This window comes from Lepisosteus oculatus, chromosome 15 (genome assembly GCF_040954835.1).
Source record: "Lepisosteus oculatus isolate fLepOcu1 chromosome 15, fLepOcu1.hap2, whole genome shotgun sequence".
In the NCBI taxonomy this organism is placed as follows: domain Eukaryota; kingdom Metazoa; phylum Chordata; class Actinopteri; order Semionotiformes; family Lepisosteidae; genus Lepisosteus; species Lepisosteus oculatus.
Window position 1 is genome coordinate 7,357,395 of NC_090710.1, and position 15,925 is coordinate 7,373,319.

The 15,925-nt window shown below is 33.3% G+C and overlaps 1 protein-coding gene across 1 annotated transcript; it reads left to right on the forward strand.

The window, feature by feature from the left end:
- The first annotated feature begins 131 nt into the window (after positions 1–131).
- Positions 132–14,919, forward strand: LOC102683268 (dTDP-D-glucose 4,6-dehydratase). The gene is made up of 12 exons (XM_006639001.3): positions 132–454; positions 963–1,029; positions 2,175–2,243; positions 3,228–3,318; positions 5,881–6,023; positions 6,889–6,987; positions 8,046–8,105; positions 8,201–8,244; positions 9,296–9,461; positions 10,542–10,600; positions 11,135–11,232; positions 13,120–14,919. Exons 1-12 carry the CDS (start codon positions 369–371, stop codon positions 13,203–13,205), a joined length of 1,068 nt encoding a protein of 355 aa, XP_006639064.1. The 5' UTR covers positions 132–368; the 3' UTR covers positions 13,206–14,919.
- The last annotated feature ends 1,006 nt before the right edge of the window (positions 14,920–15,925 follow it).

Below are 15,925 nucleotides of genomic sequence, written 5' to 3' on the forward strand. Positions count from 1 at the left end.
TTAATATATTTATTTAGCGAAATAAAGAATTTGTCCTAAATGGATTGTCATGGATTCAGAAATTCTGTTTCTTGCCTTTATTTACACAATGATATTCACTAGAACTAGAACAAAATATTGACCATAATCCCTTGCAACAAGTTTGTTTTACGACGTGCCGCAAAGCCCTTTGAGTATGTAAATATAGAAAATGTAGCGGTGATATAATTTTTTAGGTCTAGTTTTAAGACCTAAAACTAGGATACGAGAGTGCCTTTGTTTAACCGAGTTGTGTATGACAAGCCATCTGTTGTGAAAAATTGTTTTACAACTGTTTAAAGAAATGTATTGATTTAGCAGGACTAAGGCCAGGGAACTCTTCTGTTAAAATGTCTGTAGCTAAACGTCTGCATCAGAAACACGAATTCTCGGGATTTAAAAAAACTGTGCTGGTAACTGGAGGAGCGGGTTTTATGTAAGTATTAGCTCTTTGTGATTCCTGGACCAAAACAGCAAAAATGAAGGGAATTAAAGCTTCAACCCTTTAACAAGTCTGAAGTTGGGAGCTCTATAAACAGTAGACGTAGTCCTATTAAAAGAGGAAATAGTTTTTCCGATATTCAGTCATGAGAGTATTTATAAAAAGATAATTCATAAGTATCTAATATTTAAATAATTAAGCAAACCTGGTAGAATCAGTGCCTGTATGTTCCCTATACCACGTCAGCACAGATCTCAAGAGGCATACGTATTACAATGTTGACGAAAGCAAAGATGTTTTCTTCTAATGAAATGTATTGATGTCCAATAAAAGCACATAAGACATATTGAAGTCCGTTGTGATAGAATAGTATTTAAGATAGCATATATTTTGCAGTTATTCTTGTTCCGTAATAGTAATCTGTGGATTTTAACTTTGTTTGCTGTAACTGGCATAGTGCATTTATTAGTATAGCTAAAACCCTGTTTTCTTTGTTTTCTAGTGCATCACACGTAGTTATCTCCCTTGTTGAAAAATACAACGATTGGCTAATCATCAACTTAGACAAGGTAATATTGATTCTTTGATCTGTAATGGCATGAAGACATTTAGAACTACACAAATGCATTCATGCAAAAAAAAACCCAGATGAATAATTTTTATTTAAGACAATGGCTTCTCTAAAAATATCTCCTTCCACTTTGTAATTGTGGTGCCAGAAATTCCATAACCTTTATGATCGCTCTCTCAACTTTTCTAGGATCCTGACTACTCTGGGACACCCTGTCACAATTATTTCTCTGATGTCTTTTTCACAGGTTATATCAGTAACATTTCTTACCCCCTCATTCATCCTTCCATGTTCTAACTCCTTTATAAAGTACAGGGTCATGGGGGAACTGTAACCTATCCTCGTGAGCAACAGGCACAGGGCAGGATACACCCTGGGCAGGATGCGTGTCCATCCCAGTGCACATAGTCAAACACTCACACAAGGGTACATTTTCCCAGAACCGAATTAACCGACCATAGTGTCTTTGAACTGTTGGAAGAAACCATAACACCCAGAGAACACCCACGTAAACATGGGAAGAACATACAAATGTAATGCAGACACCTCCTCATTCAATTAAAAAATGTATGCCTATTTTAACCCTCATCTTACAGAATATAAGTTTATATATACATATGGCAATTTTCTTTGATACATTTGAAGCAGTTTACTAACCAACAATTTTGGGTGCCCCGATGGAGGCTGTGATGAACCAAGTCATGTTCTTGTGATTCTGATCTTATAACTGGGAATAAACAAGTAACGAAAGTCTATATATGAATTAGTATTATTTATGTATTCTAGAGTGTGTGGATCTTTTCAGACTTGTACTTTTTAGTTTGGGTTGGGGGGCAAATACAGCAATGAACCTGTTTATTTTTGTACCAATTTGTTTGCTTACATTTGCATAGTGGTTTTCATCCCAGAGGTGTTTAAGGTGAATTTTGGAATACACTCATTCATTATTATTTTTCTTGTATGACAATAAAGAATGTGAAAATTGGATAATGGCCCAGATCCAGGATAAAAAAGCCCTTAGCGTACTGCTGAAAAATAATGTCTTTTTGAGAAGCAATGATCATTTAATTGAAATTCCATACTAAATTTAACAATTAAACTAACATTGAATCCTCTTGTGCATGTTTTTATTTACTTTTGCAGCTAGATTACTGTGCAAGCTTAAAGAACCTTACTTGTGTGGAGCAGAGACCAAATTACAGATTCATCCAGGTAAGAGTGAAATTCACAAACAGAATAAGTTATTTTTTAGATTTACTGTTTAAATTTTATTGGATAGGTATCTGAGGAAGCTAGATGATGACAGGTTCTAAGAGTACAAGTTTTGAAATGATCATAAAAGTGTTTTCAAATGAAAACGGGTGAAAAGTTCTTGAGGATTTGTAATCGGTGTGTAACCTTCATAACCTGAATGCGCAGTCATATAAAATCAATTTCAGTGTTTGCACAAGTGATGTTTAGTTGCTAAAAATATATTTTGTTTTTGTACCATTGTTATCTTGTTTATGTTGCTGTGTTGTAAAATGCTTTGAATGTGTTCGATATTCCATTTATGAAACTGTAATATGGCTTAATGTCAAAAGCCTTTATGGCAATGAGTAGTTCCCATCCCTGGTCCTGGAGGAACACTGTCTCCCTATTTTCTCTTCAGCTGAGTGCTGTTTGATTTCAGTTATTTATTTTGGGGCATATATTTAACCTTGAGTCTAAAAGATCAGAAAGCATTTATAATTGGTATCAACGCAATCAACTGCTCTCATTCAGGTGTGTTGCCTTAAAAAAAAAAACCTCTGCAAAAGGAGAGAATGCCCATTGTAGGAATAGTGTCTGATACAGCGTCCTTCCCACTTATGTCTGTTCATCAGATTGACAAAACTAGTAAGAATTGTTCAGTCGGTAATAATGGCAATCAAGTTGAGGAGTGGCTGTATAAAATTCTGTTTACTGATGCTGTTGGAAACCGTAACCTTGAAGTTTTCGTACTCAGGACTGACTGAAGAAACAAGTTAAGTCTAAATAAGCAAGATTTTCAATTAATTCATCAATCAGCAATGTGATTTAGGGCTCAGCTGGAATGAAGAGCAGAAATGTTCATCTTGCATGAGGGCTGGGAACCACTGGTATAAACCCTGACTACCAGTAAATCTCTAGCCTTCACTGTTTTTTATCTTTATTCTTGTTTGTTTTTCTTTGCAGAGTGACATTTGCGATTCATACTTGATAAACCGCTTGTTTGAGACAGAAAAGATTGATATTGTCCTTCATTTTGCAGCCCAAACACATGTGGGTATGTACAGTTTTTTTGCTTCTCAGAATGTGTTTTTATAGGTTTTCACCTTTTCAGATTTAGGACTATTGTATTTTAAATGGAACACCATTTCATCCATTTTTGCTTGTCATTATTTTATTATTATTTAAGGAACGTAATCTGATCTTAGTTATCTGAATGATTTAACAAGAAATACAGACAACATCAAGTATAGTGAGTGCAGTTAGTTCAAATTGTGATTTTTGAAATCTTTTACACTTTTACAGCCAAGACAAATCCATGAATAAACCCACTGCATTAAAATGTGAAGGGCTTTAAAATTATTAAGCATCCTATGAATAATTGTCATACTATTAGACCAGCTGTATAAAAAAAACAGATTTTTTCACCATTGTTGATTAATGCATTTTACTTTCATAAGGTAAAACAATCCCAGTAACATTGCAGTTTCAGTAACATTTTAAGTATTCTATTATTCTATCTGGAATTGATTAATATACAGTAAATCTCATGGGTACCCTGAGATCAGGAAGAGAGACTATTGCTTTAAATCACTTCAGTTTATAACTTTGCTATTTACAGTAAGGAACTTTGGGTACTTAGATTTGTGTTTGTTCAAACAGTTGGATTTTTCCTGCTTAATATAATGAAATAAATTAAAGCAATGGCTTTGGAAGATATTACTGAAAATAATTTAAAAAAATAAGAATATACAACAGTAAGTGAGACTTTTCTGCAACTTCAAATTACTTGTGTTCACTAGAACTTTGTTTATGTGATTATCTGGGACTCATATCTGATAATTATTTGCTTCTGATTTATTTCTGAAGCTGAAAAGTCATATGGACCACATGTTATTTGCTTCAGTGGCCTAAATCACAAAAAAGCTGCTTTAGAATAAATGTGATACTGTGAGTATGTTGAACAATTACTGCTTAGTATTACCTCTCCATTTTGGCAGGTAGCACTGATGTGTATTGTACTCTGTTTTTAGTCTCATTGGAGTATGATTATGCAGTTCTAATTGCTCTGAATATTTTGAGCTGAATTGTGCAGCTTTGAAACCTTTGCCAGTATCTTTGTCAGAGAACATTCTAAACTACTGTTGACAAATCGGGTACTACATATTCTGAAACACTATAAAGTGTATGCAGTGCATACAGTGTAGTCATTCTAAGGGTTAATAGTAAGCTTGGTATTATTCAAGTATTATGACAAAATAAAGTTGATTTATGTAATTTGTTAGGTTTACAAAAGTCACAAAGTAAAAATATTTAAGATTTCCAAAAATAAATGTATTGAATAATTGTTCATATATACTTCCACATTTTTTTTATCACCTATCCAAAAAGAGTGATTGTACTTTGTTTGTAATCGGTTAACTTGATTTGATTGGATTGGTGGCTGACAGATGTAGTTTTCTTTTGTATTTCCATTTACAGACTATTCTTAAAACATAATTAAATTTAGACATCTGTGTTATTTAATTCAGAAAAAAATAGATTGTATACAGGGGTTACGAAAATAAAATGCAAAATATAAAAACATTAGAATACAAAATACATGTATAAAGGCCACAAGGTTTTATTTTGGTGAATAACAGTTTTGGTGTCATACAGTTTTAAAAGGTAATAATTGTTGCTTATATTAACTGACCATACTCCTTTATCTTCTCAGATTTAAGTCAAAGGTTATTCATTAAAGAAACAAGGAAGTAGTTTATCTTAATTTTTAAGATAAGCTAAAAGTTATAATTGTATATGTTTTGAAAGACACTTCTTTTTTCCAAATTATTGTTTTGCAAATTAATCATCATTTATCGCATAATAAATAATCACTACTGAAAATGTTGTCAGTGTTTTTGTTATAATACAGTGTGAGCCACAAATTTCAGGGAATGTTTTTCATTAAGGAGAAGAGTGAGAATGATTCATTCATGATTTGAGCTTGTTGTTTTTTATTTTAGTAAGTGAAGAGAATGGTTCATATTCTTTCAATACAGGGACAGTTAGGGAAAATCTAATTATAGTGTATGTCTTCTCTTAAGGTTTGAAAAAGGTTCTAGTAATGTCTTTAGCTGTAGAATGGTAATTAATTATATTAAAAAAAGTTTTAAAGTATTGTTTTTTGTTCAAGAATTGTTTTAAAGTATTTTTTAACCACCCCTGTCATATGTACTGTACATATGGTGCAAGTTCCATTGGCTAATGTAGGAAATGTTAGTAGAAATTCAAAACAAATTAAGTAGATTAAAATTCTTTACACATTTAACAACAAAGTTCCCTTATCTTCCGAAAGTCGGTTATTTCTTAACAGCATTTGGAGCAAAATAGCTGTGTGAATGTTTAGCTTCTGTAAATGTTGGTACAGCTTATTTTGAAGTACTGTATACTGTATGTGGCATCCAGCATTGACAGTGTGATATTTGAAATACTGAAAAGAATTTGCAGCATTTTTTTAAATTTGTATAAAATGTTTTATACTTATCTTGCTGGTATGGTTCCTTCAGTTGCATTTATTCTTATGACTTACATAGTGTGAAAAAGATTTTAACTCACTACTTTTTGTTTTTCTTTTCAGATCATTCATTTTGGCTTTCCTCTAAATTTTCACGTGTAAACGTTTATGGTACTTACGTGCTTGTGAATGCTGCACGTGAAGCTGGAGTTGAGAAATTTATCTACGCCAGCACGGATGAAGTTTATGGAGACAGCCTTGATGAGGTGCATCTCTTGCCCTGAAACCTTTTTCTCTTCCTGCGGAAGATATAACTGTCCTTGATATTATCCAGGACAGCTGCACATTTCGCTCTACTCATTGCCCCTTTTACTTTTAAATACTGATTTACTGAAGGCTGATGCAGAATAAATCTAAACTCTGATCAAACCACCTGTGACCCATTTCAGAACTAGTACGGCTGTCCACTGGGCTGACATGAGCTCTCTGAAAATAGAGAGGTGCTATCACATTCATCCAGCTTTTGCATTTGGATTGTGCATTTGGATTTAGCCTGAGCCTATGTTAGGGATTGTGTAAGATTTTATTCTATGTGGCAAGACATAGGATCTTTTGTTTCCAAAAGTGCAAGGAGCTTGTAAGATTAGTTGACATATTGAGATTTGGACTGTGGGGAACATGGACATATCAAATGCGACAGTGCCATTGAACAACTTCATGCAGCTCGGAAATGAGTCTCTTCCGTGCCTATAGCCCATAAAGGATACACAAGTGGTGGTCACTATGTGCTGATATAGCAACCTCTGGTGTGCACTGCTGTTATTCATTCACGGGAATAATCAAATAAAATCTGAATTCCATCTTATGTACACTCTGTGACATTAATTGGTATTAAAAATATAATTTAAGTTCCAGACTCCCAAATGGATTACCCTTGAGTGCAAAAACCTTTAAGGTCTTTTGATTCAGCAATCAAATTGTTTTTTTTTAATACTGTATTAGAATTAGGATAATGTTAAATATATGTGGAAACCATTAATTATATTATATTTTTTTCTGTATCAACTGCTATAGAATAATAAAGCCTTGATGTTTTCCTGTTTATAAAAATGTGAAATGTTACAATTTTAGGAGTTCGATGAGTCATCCCCAAGAAGACCAACAAATCCGTATGCAGCAACAAAGGCAGCAGCTGAACAAATAGCATTGTCACACTGGAAAAAATACAAGGTAATGATAGTTTTAAATATTGTTTAATGCTTTTGCAATTTCAGAAAAAAAGGTGTTTTATGTTTTTTCCCCCATGCACATGAATAGCGTCTCTTTTTAGAAACAGTGTTGTTCATGGGACACTTCACTTAATTGAAACGATTAATAAGCTTTAATGTGCTTAAAGCTTACTAATCAACAACATTCCATTTGGTAAATGTACCAATATCCATGGTTTTTAATCCTGTTAAGTGTGATTAAATTAACATTCTCTGTCAGTGCAGTAACTTGAGGAATATAATAAGGTAGAGAATATGAATTCCCTAGGACTTGTGGCATACATGTGAATTATACATTGCCTTTATTAAAAAATTTGTATTAAAATGAAGTTCAATTTTAAATTGTGAAGATCTTTTGTTTTTATCATAGTTTGTGTATTGACTTCAGTTGCATTCAATGAAGAAAATAGGTTTTAAGAAAACAGGTAATTCCATGTCAGTTTAATCTGATTTGGGCATGGATATCTCCAAAATGTATTACATACATTAGGAGGAATGTGGAGAAAGTTATGTCAAAAAGATTTAGAGATTATTTGATTATTTGAAGCTTGATGTTTTTAAGATTTGGGTTTAAATAAACTTCTTTTAAATCATTGTAACGTGATCTATATACTCTACATGAAAAATCTTGTTGTCAATTTATAGCTCTTAGCATGCCTTTTGTTTGCAAAGGTCTGAAAGTTCGAGGTCATCGACAACTCACATGATTTCTCATGGAATGACCCAAACATCATCCATTATATAACTGCTGCATTCAGTTCAAGATGACCCAAACATTCCATTTACAGAAGCAATATTCTTCCAAATATTTGCCTGTTTAATATGTTTTTTTAAGATCGTGAAGTTCTCAGTGCAGAAATATTATGTCTATGTGGACTCTGTGTACATTGTTTTTAAAAACAAAAAGTAAAATTGAATGCATTTGTATTTACAAACTGTAGACATATGATAAAGCAAACTGTATTTGATAGATTGAAAATGGCATAATTGTGTGCTTTTTTTGCTGTCTTATTTATATAGTTCCCAGTTATAGTTACCCGGTGCAGTAATGTTTATGGACCTCATCAGTATCCAGAAAAGGTAAACTTTTTTTTATCATCTATAATTTGTAATTTTGGTTAAAAAAGACAAAACGCTAAGACGTACCCAGTAATTTGTGTATGTTGGTTTTAAAGGTCATTCCAAGATTTATATCCCTTCTGCAAAGCGACAGAAAATGGTGAGTTACACTGTCTAGGTACAGTATATGTATAAGTTTCTTATAACTAATTGTCTCTGAACACTGTGAATTAATACATATTTGTATTACTTAAACTTTTTCTGTGTAAAGTTCCTGACTCTGTGGTTTCAAATCCTAGGCTGTTTTTCAAAAAGGTTTTACCCTGGTGTACTGGCGAAACTTCCCACTGGCCTTTACCAATCATTGTCTCCTAATTATCCCCATTTATGACTTGGCATTACTACCCTGTTATCCTCCTCACTCATAGCCGATGTGTGGTAAATGCACTGGTGCACTTTGGCTGATGTCACATCATCCAGGTTGGGGTACACATTGGTGGTGGTAGAGGAGAGTCCCCATTACTTTTAAAGAGCTATATAAGTGTAAGGATTATTATTATATCTATAATGCACCTGTGGGATATCAAGTGGTGCCCTATCATAATTTTGGCCCTGGATTGACTGGGATTGAGAGGCTTCTATGATTTGTGTTTGACTGACCTCTACATTACCAGTAGAGGACAGGAATGTACCTACATGTGCATACATTACCAGTTAGTCACCAATCACCAGCCCTAATTTAGGATGGGGAAATATAGGCCCTGCTATAGCTCTATATACTAACATATATTGGATATGAAACCTTGTTCTGCATCACTAAACTGGACTCGAAACTAGAGGGACAGAAGCAATATTGGATTTTTGAAAGATCGATCCACTCTAAATTAACTTTAGCATTTTATATATGATTAAATGTTAAGGATTTCACAAGATTTAAACTATTTAGAAAATAAATTGTTTAATAAAAGTAATGGTTTCAAAAGGGATTACAAGTTATTTGCAATATAGCAGCACATGATGCCTGTGTTTTGTGTTAAGAATAGGACATTTTTCTAAGGAATTTGAACTTGGTGGACTAAAATATGTGCATAGTGCTGTCTGCTTTCTCTATACAGTAAATCTTTGGGTTGTAATAAAGAAATTCTGAAAGGGATTTGCAGGTCTTACTTCTGTAATGTCTAGAAAAACAATAACCATTTAATGTCTTCAAGCTTTGTCCATGGCTCGGGTCGACAAGCACGCAACTTTCTGTATTCTGCTGACGTCACTGAGGCGTTTCTGACGGTTTTGGAGAAGGGGGATCCTGGGGAGATTTACAACATAGGGACCAAATTTGAGGTGTCAGTTATCCAGCTCGCCAGAGAATTGATTAGTCTGGTAAGTAAAATATTTACAGTTATTTATAATTCTTAAGATGTTGAAGTGCAGGTACAGACTGCTCATTTTATTACTGTGTTTAACCACAAAATATACTGGAGACCTGGACTTGAGAAACCATGAACATGAGGAAATTGTATCTATAGAATAGCTTCGGACATATTTTTGATTAAGTGATGAAATCCTATGGGCATTCTTTAGATTAGAATTTTCAACTCTCGGTAATTGTACTCTGTGAAACATTTTAAATATAACTTTTGTGAGGCTCTATCGTGTGGTTTTACCCCCAGAGTCAGCTGCTTAGTGGTAGTGACTGAGTTTTAACTTTTGAGAGATACATTGGGCTTGTGGTAGCAGGATGTAGTATATTCCAAGAATTGTGTTCATGGAAAATAAAATGTTAACCGCAAAATTACTTGGAAGCACCGGGTTCATGTGTTTCATGCCAGAAGATAAGATTAATGTAAAAGGATGTTTCTTAAACAGAAAGAAGTGTTATTTTCTGTTCAAAACCCTGAATGTCTCACATGTTATTGATCTGTAAAACTTGTGACTATTGTCTCTCCTGTATTCACATGGTAAGTTCCAGTGTGACCTTAACCTAAAGCTGAGCACAATTAATCCTATATAAGGAAACGTTGCGAAATTGTTGTGACATCAGTGTTCTGACAGCTTTGATGTATTTAAACAATCTCTCTTGTAATATCTTAATATGTTGAAAAACATTATATTTTCTAAATTGTAGTACAGTATAAGACATCCTTTTGATAAATGTGTTCTACTTTAAAATTGCTATTTTAATCCACTGCTTTAAATTTATATTTGTCTTCTATTTGTCATTATGTCATTTGCCAATGTAAATTGCATGTTTTTTGTACGTCCATAATGAATAATATGTAATGGACATAAAATGCATAATGTATTTTTATAATACATATGCATTATAATGTAGACATATTGAATAATTTGCAGTATGTGTTTTTTTAAACATCGTATTTTTGCTCCCATCTTTGCTCAAATCTGAATTTTATAAAAAGGAAAAGTAAAAAAAAATAGTTTTGTGACACTTGTCTTTTTCAGGTAAAAAACATCTCTAAAGATTCAGAAATTGATGACTGGCTCGATTTTGTGAGTGACAGGTAAGGTACTACTTCTGTCATCAGACAATAAAAATATAACCATGGCTTACAGAAAAAAAAATAACTGCAGTAGCCTAGGATCTGTGAGAGATGGTGTTCTGAAAGATTCTGTCAATATCTCTTTGATAAATTAATAATCTCTTAGACATTCTTTCCATCTCTCCCTATGGGGATGGACTTTTTAAAAACCTTTGTGATTCACCTCACATTCATGAGACAAAACCAAAGGTGTAAGTAGAGTACATGTTATGAATACCAATTCCTTTATAATATGACAAAACTGGTGAATCTGTCAATAAGATATATATATATAGTCTACCCAGACATCGTGGGTAATTTTGAATTTTGATTACATACTTCTTTTATAATATTAGTGGTATTTTTAAGTGGAAGGGATGATTAAGATCATAATATGAAATTAAGGTACCATTTACAGATTTTGTTTACTGTATATTTTTTTATCATGACTAGCTTTGTATTCTAATTATTTTGGGTATTAATGATGTGTTAATTAATGCCTTTTTTTCCTCTTAGGCCTTATAATGACTTGAGATACCCAATGAATTCAGAGAAGCTGGAAAGGCTTGGTTGGAGACCAAAGGTTTCCTGGCAGGAGGGGATAAAAAAAACAAGTATGTGCTGTGTTTTTATTTAATGGAAACTTGTGTGCTCTTTGGAAAGACCCATTCACCAATGCCGGAGTTTGTCAAACAAGTAGTTAAATTAAAAAGAGAAATGCTACTGTGTGACTGAAATTCCTACAGCTTCAATTGTCCAGACTCACATATTGCTTTGTAGGCTTTGTGAGGCAGGGAAGAAAATGTGTTTTAAGCACATGCTTGTCAGTGCTTATTTGTGCAAAACAAAGCAGCAAAGCAACAAATCACTACATATCCACCAGCTTGCCTCAAGGGTATAGAGAGGCATGGATAGAACTTTTAAAATCTGCAATGACTCCAACTACTTTATAATCCGAGTCTTATTTTCAGTGGTTACTATATGGTCCTATTGTGAATTATGGTGAATACTTTTATTATACTTACAAAGTATACATTTGATAAAGCAAAGAAAAATAATTTAAAATAATAATTTTATGCTCATTGCATGCTTTTTGTACTTAAATGAGAGAACAAAAAGACTTCTGAGACATGAGTCCCAGTTCCACTATAACAGTCATGGCTTTAACTCCTGTGACTTGGAATTTTAGCACATCAGTCACATTTTGAGATTGTATAAAAATGTGTGTAAAGTTCCATTTAACAAAAAGAAGCTCTGTTTGTTTGCCTTTGGGCTGAGTTAACCCATTAGTGCCCAATAAAAGAGATAAAGACATCTCTTTTCCTGGGTTTTGATCCTCTTTGAAGGTTCAAAACAAAATAAGTCTTTTATTTTTTAATTTAAAAGTTGGCTTAAGCAGCAAATGCAGTTTTTTTTTCCAAAAAGGTTATTTGTTTGTCATACCAATTTGTTCAGTCATTAACTTTAATTTAGATTTCCGTATGAATGTGTTGTTACTGTCTGCTCTAACTAGTCATTATGATTTTCTAAACGTTAGGGGTTGCAGATGGAAATCTGCCATTAAATATTGAACTCAACTCTGAATCATACATTTCAGTTTACATTTTGCTAAATGTATGCAATATTAGTTAGATGAATACACTCTCTAGACGTCCTGTTTGAGTAGTTTGAATATTGAATTTATAAATGTATTTTGAAATTAAAAGAAAGTTTTAACTAAACCTATGCTGAATAATTTTTTTGTAATATCCCATAACAGACATGCATATTTTATTACATTAGGCTGATTTAGAAAACAACCTGGGAATGTTCACAACCTACTTTGGCACATAAGTGGCCAAAGCCAGTGCAAGTACAACTGTAGATGTGAATTATTAGACGTTTAAAAGTTCTAAACTTATCTGGAAAAACACTTGGAACATTTTTTAATTTTTATTTTTAGTTTGCACCAAAAAATGCAATAAAAACAATCCTTTTAATCTAAGGGCATTTTCTTGTTTTAACTCATCTAATTATCATCAGCATATGAGTGAAGATCAATTTAAAATTCTTTGCCTCTTGAAACTAATAACATGCCTGGGATGCACTTAGATCTGGCAAATTAAATATTTTTCAGAAGATGTGACTGTTAGATAACTCTTCACTTTATTTTTTTCAAATGCTAAAAAACCTCTCTCTCCCACTGTGACTAAGTGATTTCAAGCTGCTATAATTATACAATTAATCCACATGCACAAAATTAAGAGATAATTGACGGTTATGACTTCAAATACAGAAGGCCCCCAACCTTTTGTCAGACTTTGAAGGAAATTAGCAGGTGTCAAAATCAGCGTAAAATTAAAGTGAGCATTTTGTAATAATTTTCCTACAAGTAACAAAAATAAAAAATTTAAAAAGTACCAAACTTATCAATAAAGCCTACCAGTAAAATGGTGGGGAACAGCATGGAAAAGGCAGAATGCAGAAATTTAAGTTCTTAAATATTGTTTTTTGTGTTTTAGTTGACTGGTACAGCAAGAACCTTCACAACTGGCCAAATTCAGAAAACGCTCTGGAGCATTTCCCACCGCTTTGTATTAAAAGCTAAAATATCAAGATGGATTCAGAGAAAAATCTGAAAAGTCTTTAACATGAGATCTGAAGCTAGACCTTGACATTGTAACATTTGTGTAACATTTTGATGATCTTTTGTATGGCATTTAAAGTTAAAGAACAAACATCTTATAGATTATCACAGTTTTATATTTGTATTTATTACATACTATATATTGTACATACAAATGTTTTCTTATACAGAGATCTATATTAAGATATTTATGTGCTGTACTGTGCTACAGCTTGAGCAACTATTATGGGAGTTTTTAGATTGACTGTATCCATGTAATTATGTATAAATGGTCAAAGATAGTCATATTCTGTAATAAGTCTACATCTTTGTACTGTATATTGAAAGTTAATTTTTGAATACATTATGCTGTTATTTTGTTTGTTGCTCAGTTTTCTAAGCTCCTTCTGTAGTTTTTCTACTGATTTGACTCGTTCAAGTGTTTGCTTGTAGCATCATGTTATGATCCATTATTTTTCCTATCCTTGATTCTAATCTTATTTGTATGTGAACTACAGTTTTCTTAGATCATCTCCATGTTTTCTGAGAAAGACGTTCACTTAACTGTACTGCGCTAACTGTAAACATTCTTAAATCAATCTATTTTTATGAGTAAAAGTGTTATTTTGCATCTTCTAACACGTTTTTCCTTAGATAAGTTTTTGTAATTTCCCCTGATTTGAAGTGGCCAAATATGTATTTTTCACATCTTGGTTTGTACCACACAAGGGATAAGGAGGTTGTGTAGGCAATCTCCTCTGACCTGTCCAACTTCAAACTGTTTATTTTTCCCAGTGCACAAGGCAGCACAGCCCAGAACAGCACAAAATCACAGCTTCAGCACAGATGGGAGGAGAACCATATTTCTGAGTGACAGTGCCACACGTCCCCCAGGAGACTATAGAGATCTCAGCATTGGTGATAGCCACAGTTGACACTCGCCTTCAAGAAACTCCGTCTTGTTTGAACCTACTAGCACTGTATACTATACAACTGAGGTGTAATCTGCTACCTGCACTATACATGTTCATGCTTATTTTTTATGTTTTATACAGTATCATCCATATAAAACATTTCTCTAAATTGAAGCATCAGATAGTCCAGATAAAGTACTGTGATGCAGTGAGGCTTAATTTGAAAGACCTTTTTTTAATTTATGACCTTTGTCTACTGAAAAAAAGATTAGTAATGTACATCCACTGTATCATTTTATGGTTTGAATAAAATACAGCAAGAGCAAAGTTCAGAGCACAATAACATGTGGGAAAGCATGATATAAAGCCCTGTAAACTACAGTAAAGCAGAACAAAAGGGGCTTAGAGCTCACAGACTCCTGGATGCTTTGTCAAGATTAATAAACTCCAAAGCAAAAGAAAGTAGAGGTGAGTAGGAGAGCTTTTCAGGACAAATCTTATACATCTGAAGTTGCTTCCACATAATAGAACTGGCATCTTTTATTTCTTTTTTCAGGTTTTGGTTGTAAATGCAATTTTTGTTTCTGATTTATTTATACTCTTTCAATGTCAAATACTGTAAAACAAATCTGGATGTCACCTTAATAACCATTGTGTATTAAAGGCAGCTAAACACCAGAAACACATCAGTGTGAAGAAAATCAGGGAATTGTGTGAAGATATAAGGTAAAAGATTATCAACCTCAACCATTTGTGAAAGCTATAAACAAATCCATGAGTCATCCCTGTCTTTATTCTGTCCATCATCTAGATGTTCACCAAAATGACTTTTTTTTTCCCAAATGTGTGGTTAGAAAAGTGTTTAAGGATGCTAATTCACACAGAAGGGCAACAATTCAGAATATTCTGAAACTAGCTCCATCTGTTTACAATGTCTGCAAAACTAATTCAAGATTATTATCATGAATCTAAGGTTGGTGGCAAAGTTCAGTAATGCTACACAAACGAAAAGAGTTGAATAAGCAATAGCAGCTAATAAGACTCCCATGTCAAATGGATCCAAATAATGTGGATGGAAGGAAAACGCAAAACCCCAGCTTTTGAGCATTGTCTGGGGGGATATTAGTGTGAGAAGCTGAAGCTTGTGCAAAAGAAGAAGGTTTCCCCTATTGTGATTAGTAGAAATGGATTTTTTGGGGTTGTTTTGTTTCCTTTTGGTCCTGGTCTCCTAGTTAGAGCTGAAGGACAGTTTTGCTTCAAGATTTACCAGGATCCTTTAGCTAAAAACTGCCAGAAAAGTTACTTCTATCAATCTCAAGCTTAGGTGCAAGTGGACTTTATAATAGGATAATACAAAGCCTGCATTGAGCTCATTGCCCAGATGGTTAAGAGACCAGATCATGGTCTGTAGTAGAATATTTATGGTATGTTAAAAAAGGCAGATGAAAAGGAAGCTGGATGAGCTGGGAAAGATATAGAAGAGTAGTTGAATATATCTCAGGAGAGAATTAAGAATCTATTAATTTTATTGGAGGTGTCTGCTTCCTAATACTATAGAATACTGATTGCCAGGGATTTAATGCATTTCAATAACTATTTGGTCCAATTTTCTCTATATCAATTCAATATTAGATATAATAAAAGTCCTTACATTTTTAGTTAACTTAAAATAATGTATAACTGCATTTTGATGCTAAATTAGCTTTGTTACAGTTCATAAAGAGGGTGAATACATGTAAAGCCTTGTTCCTTTGATGTCACTCGTGCGTCAAACCTATCTTAATTCGA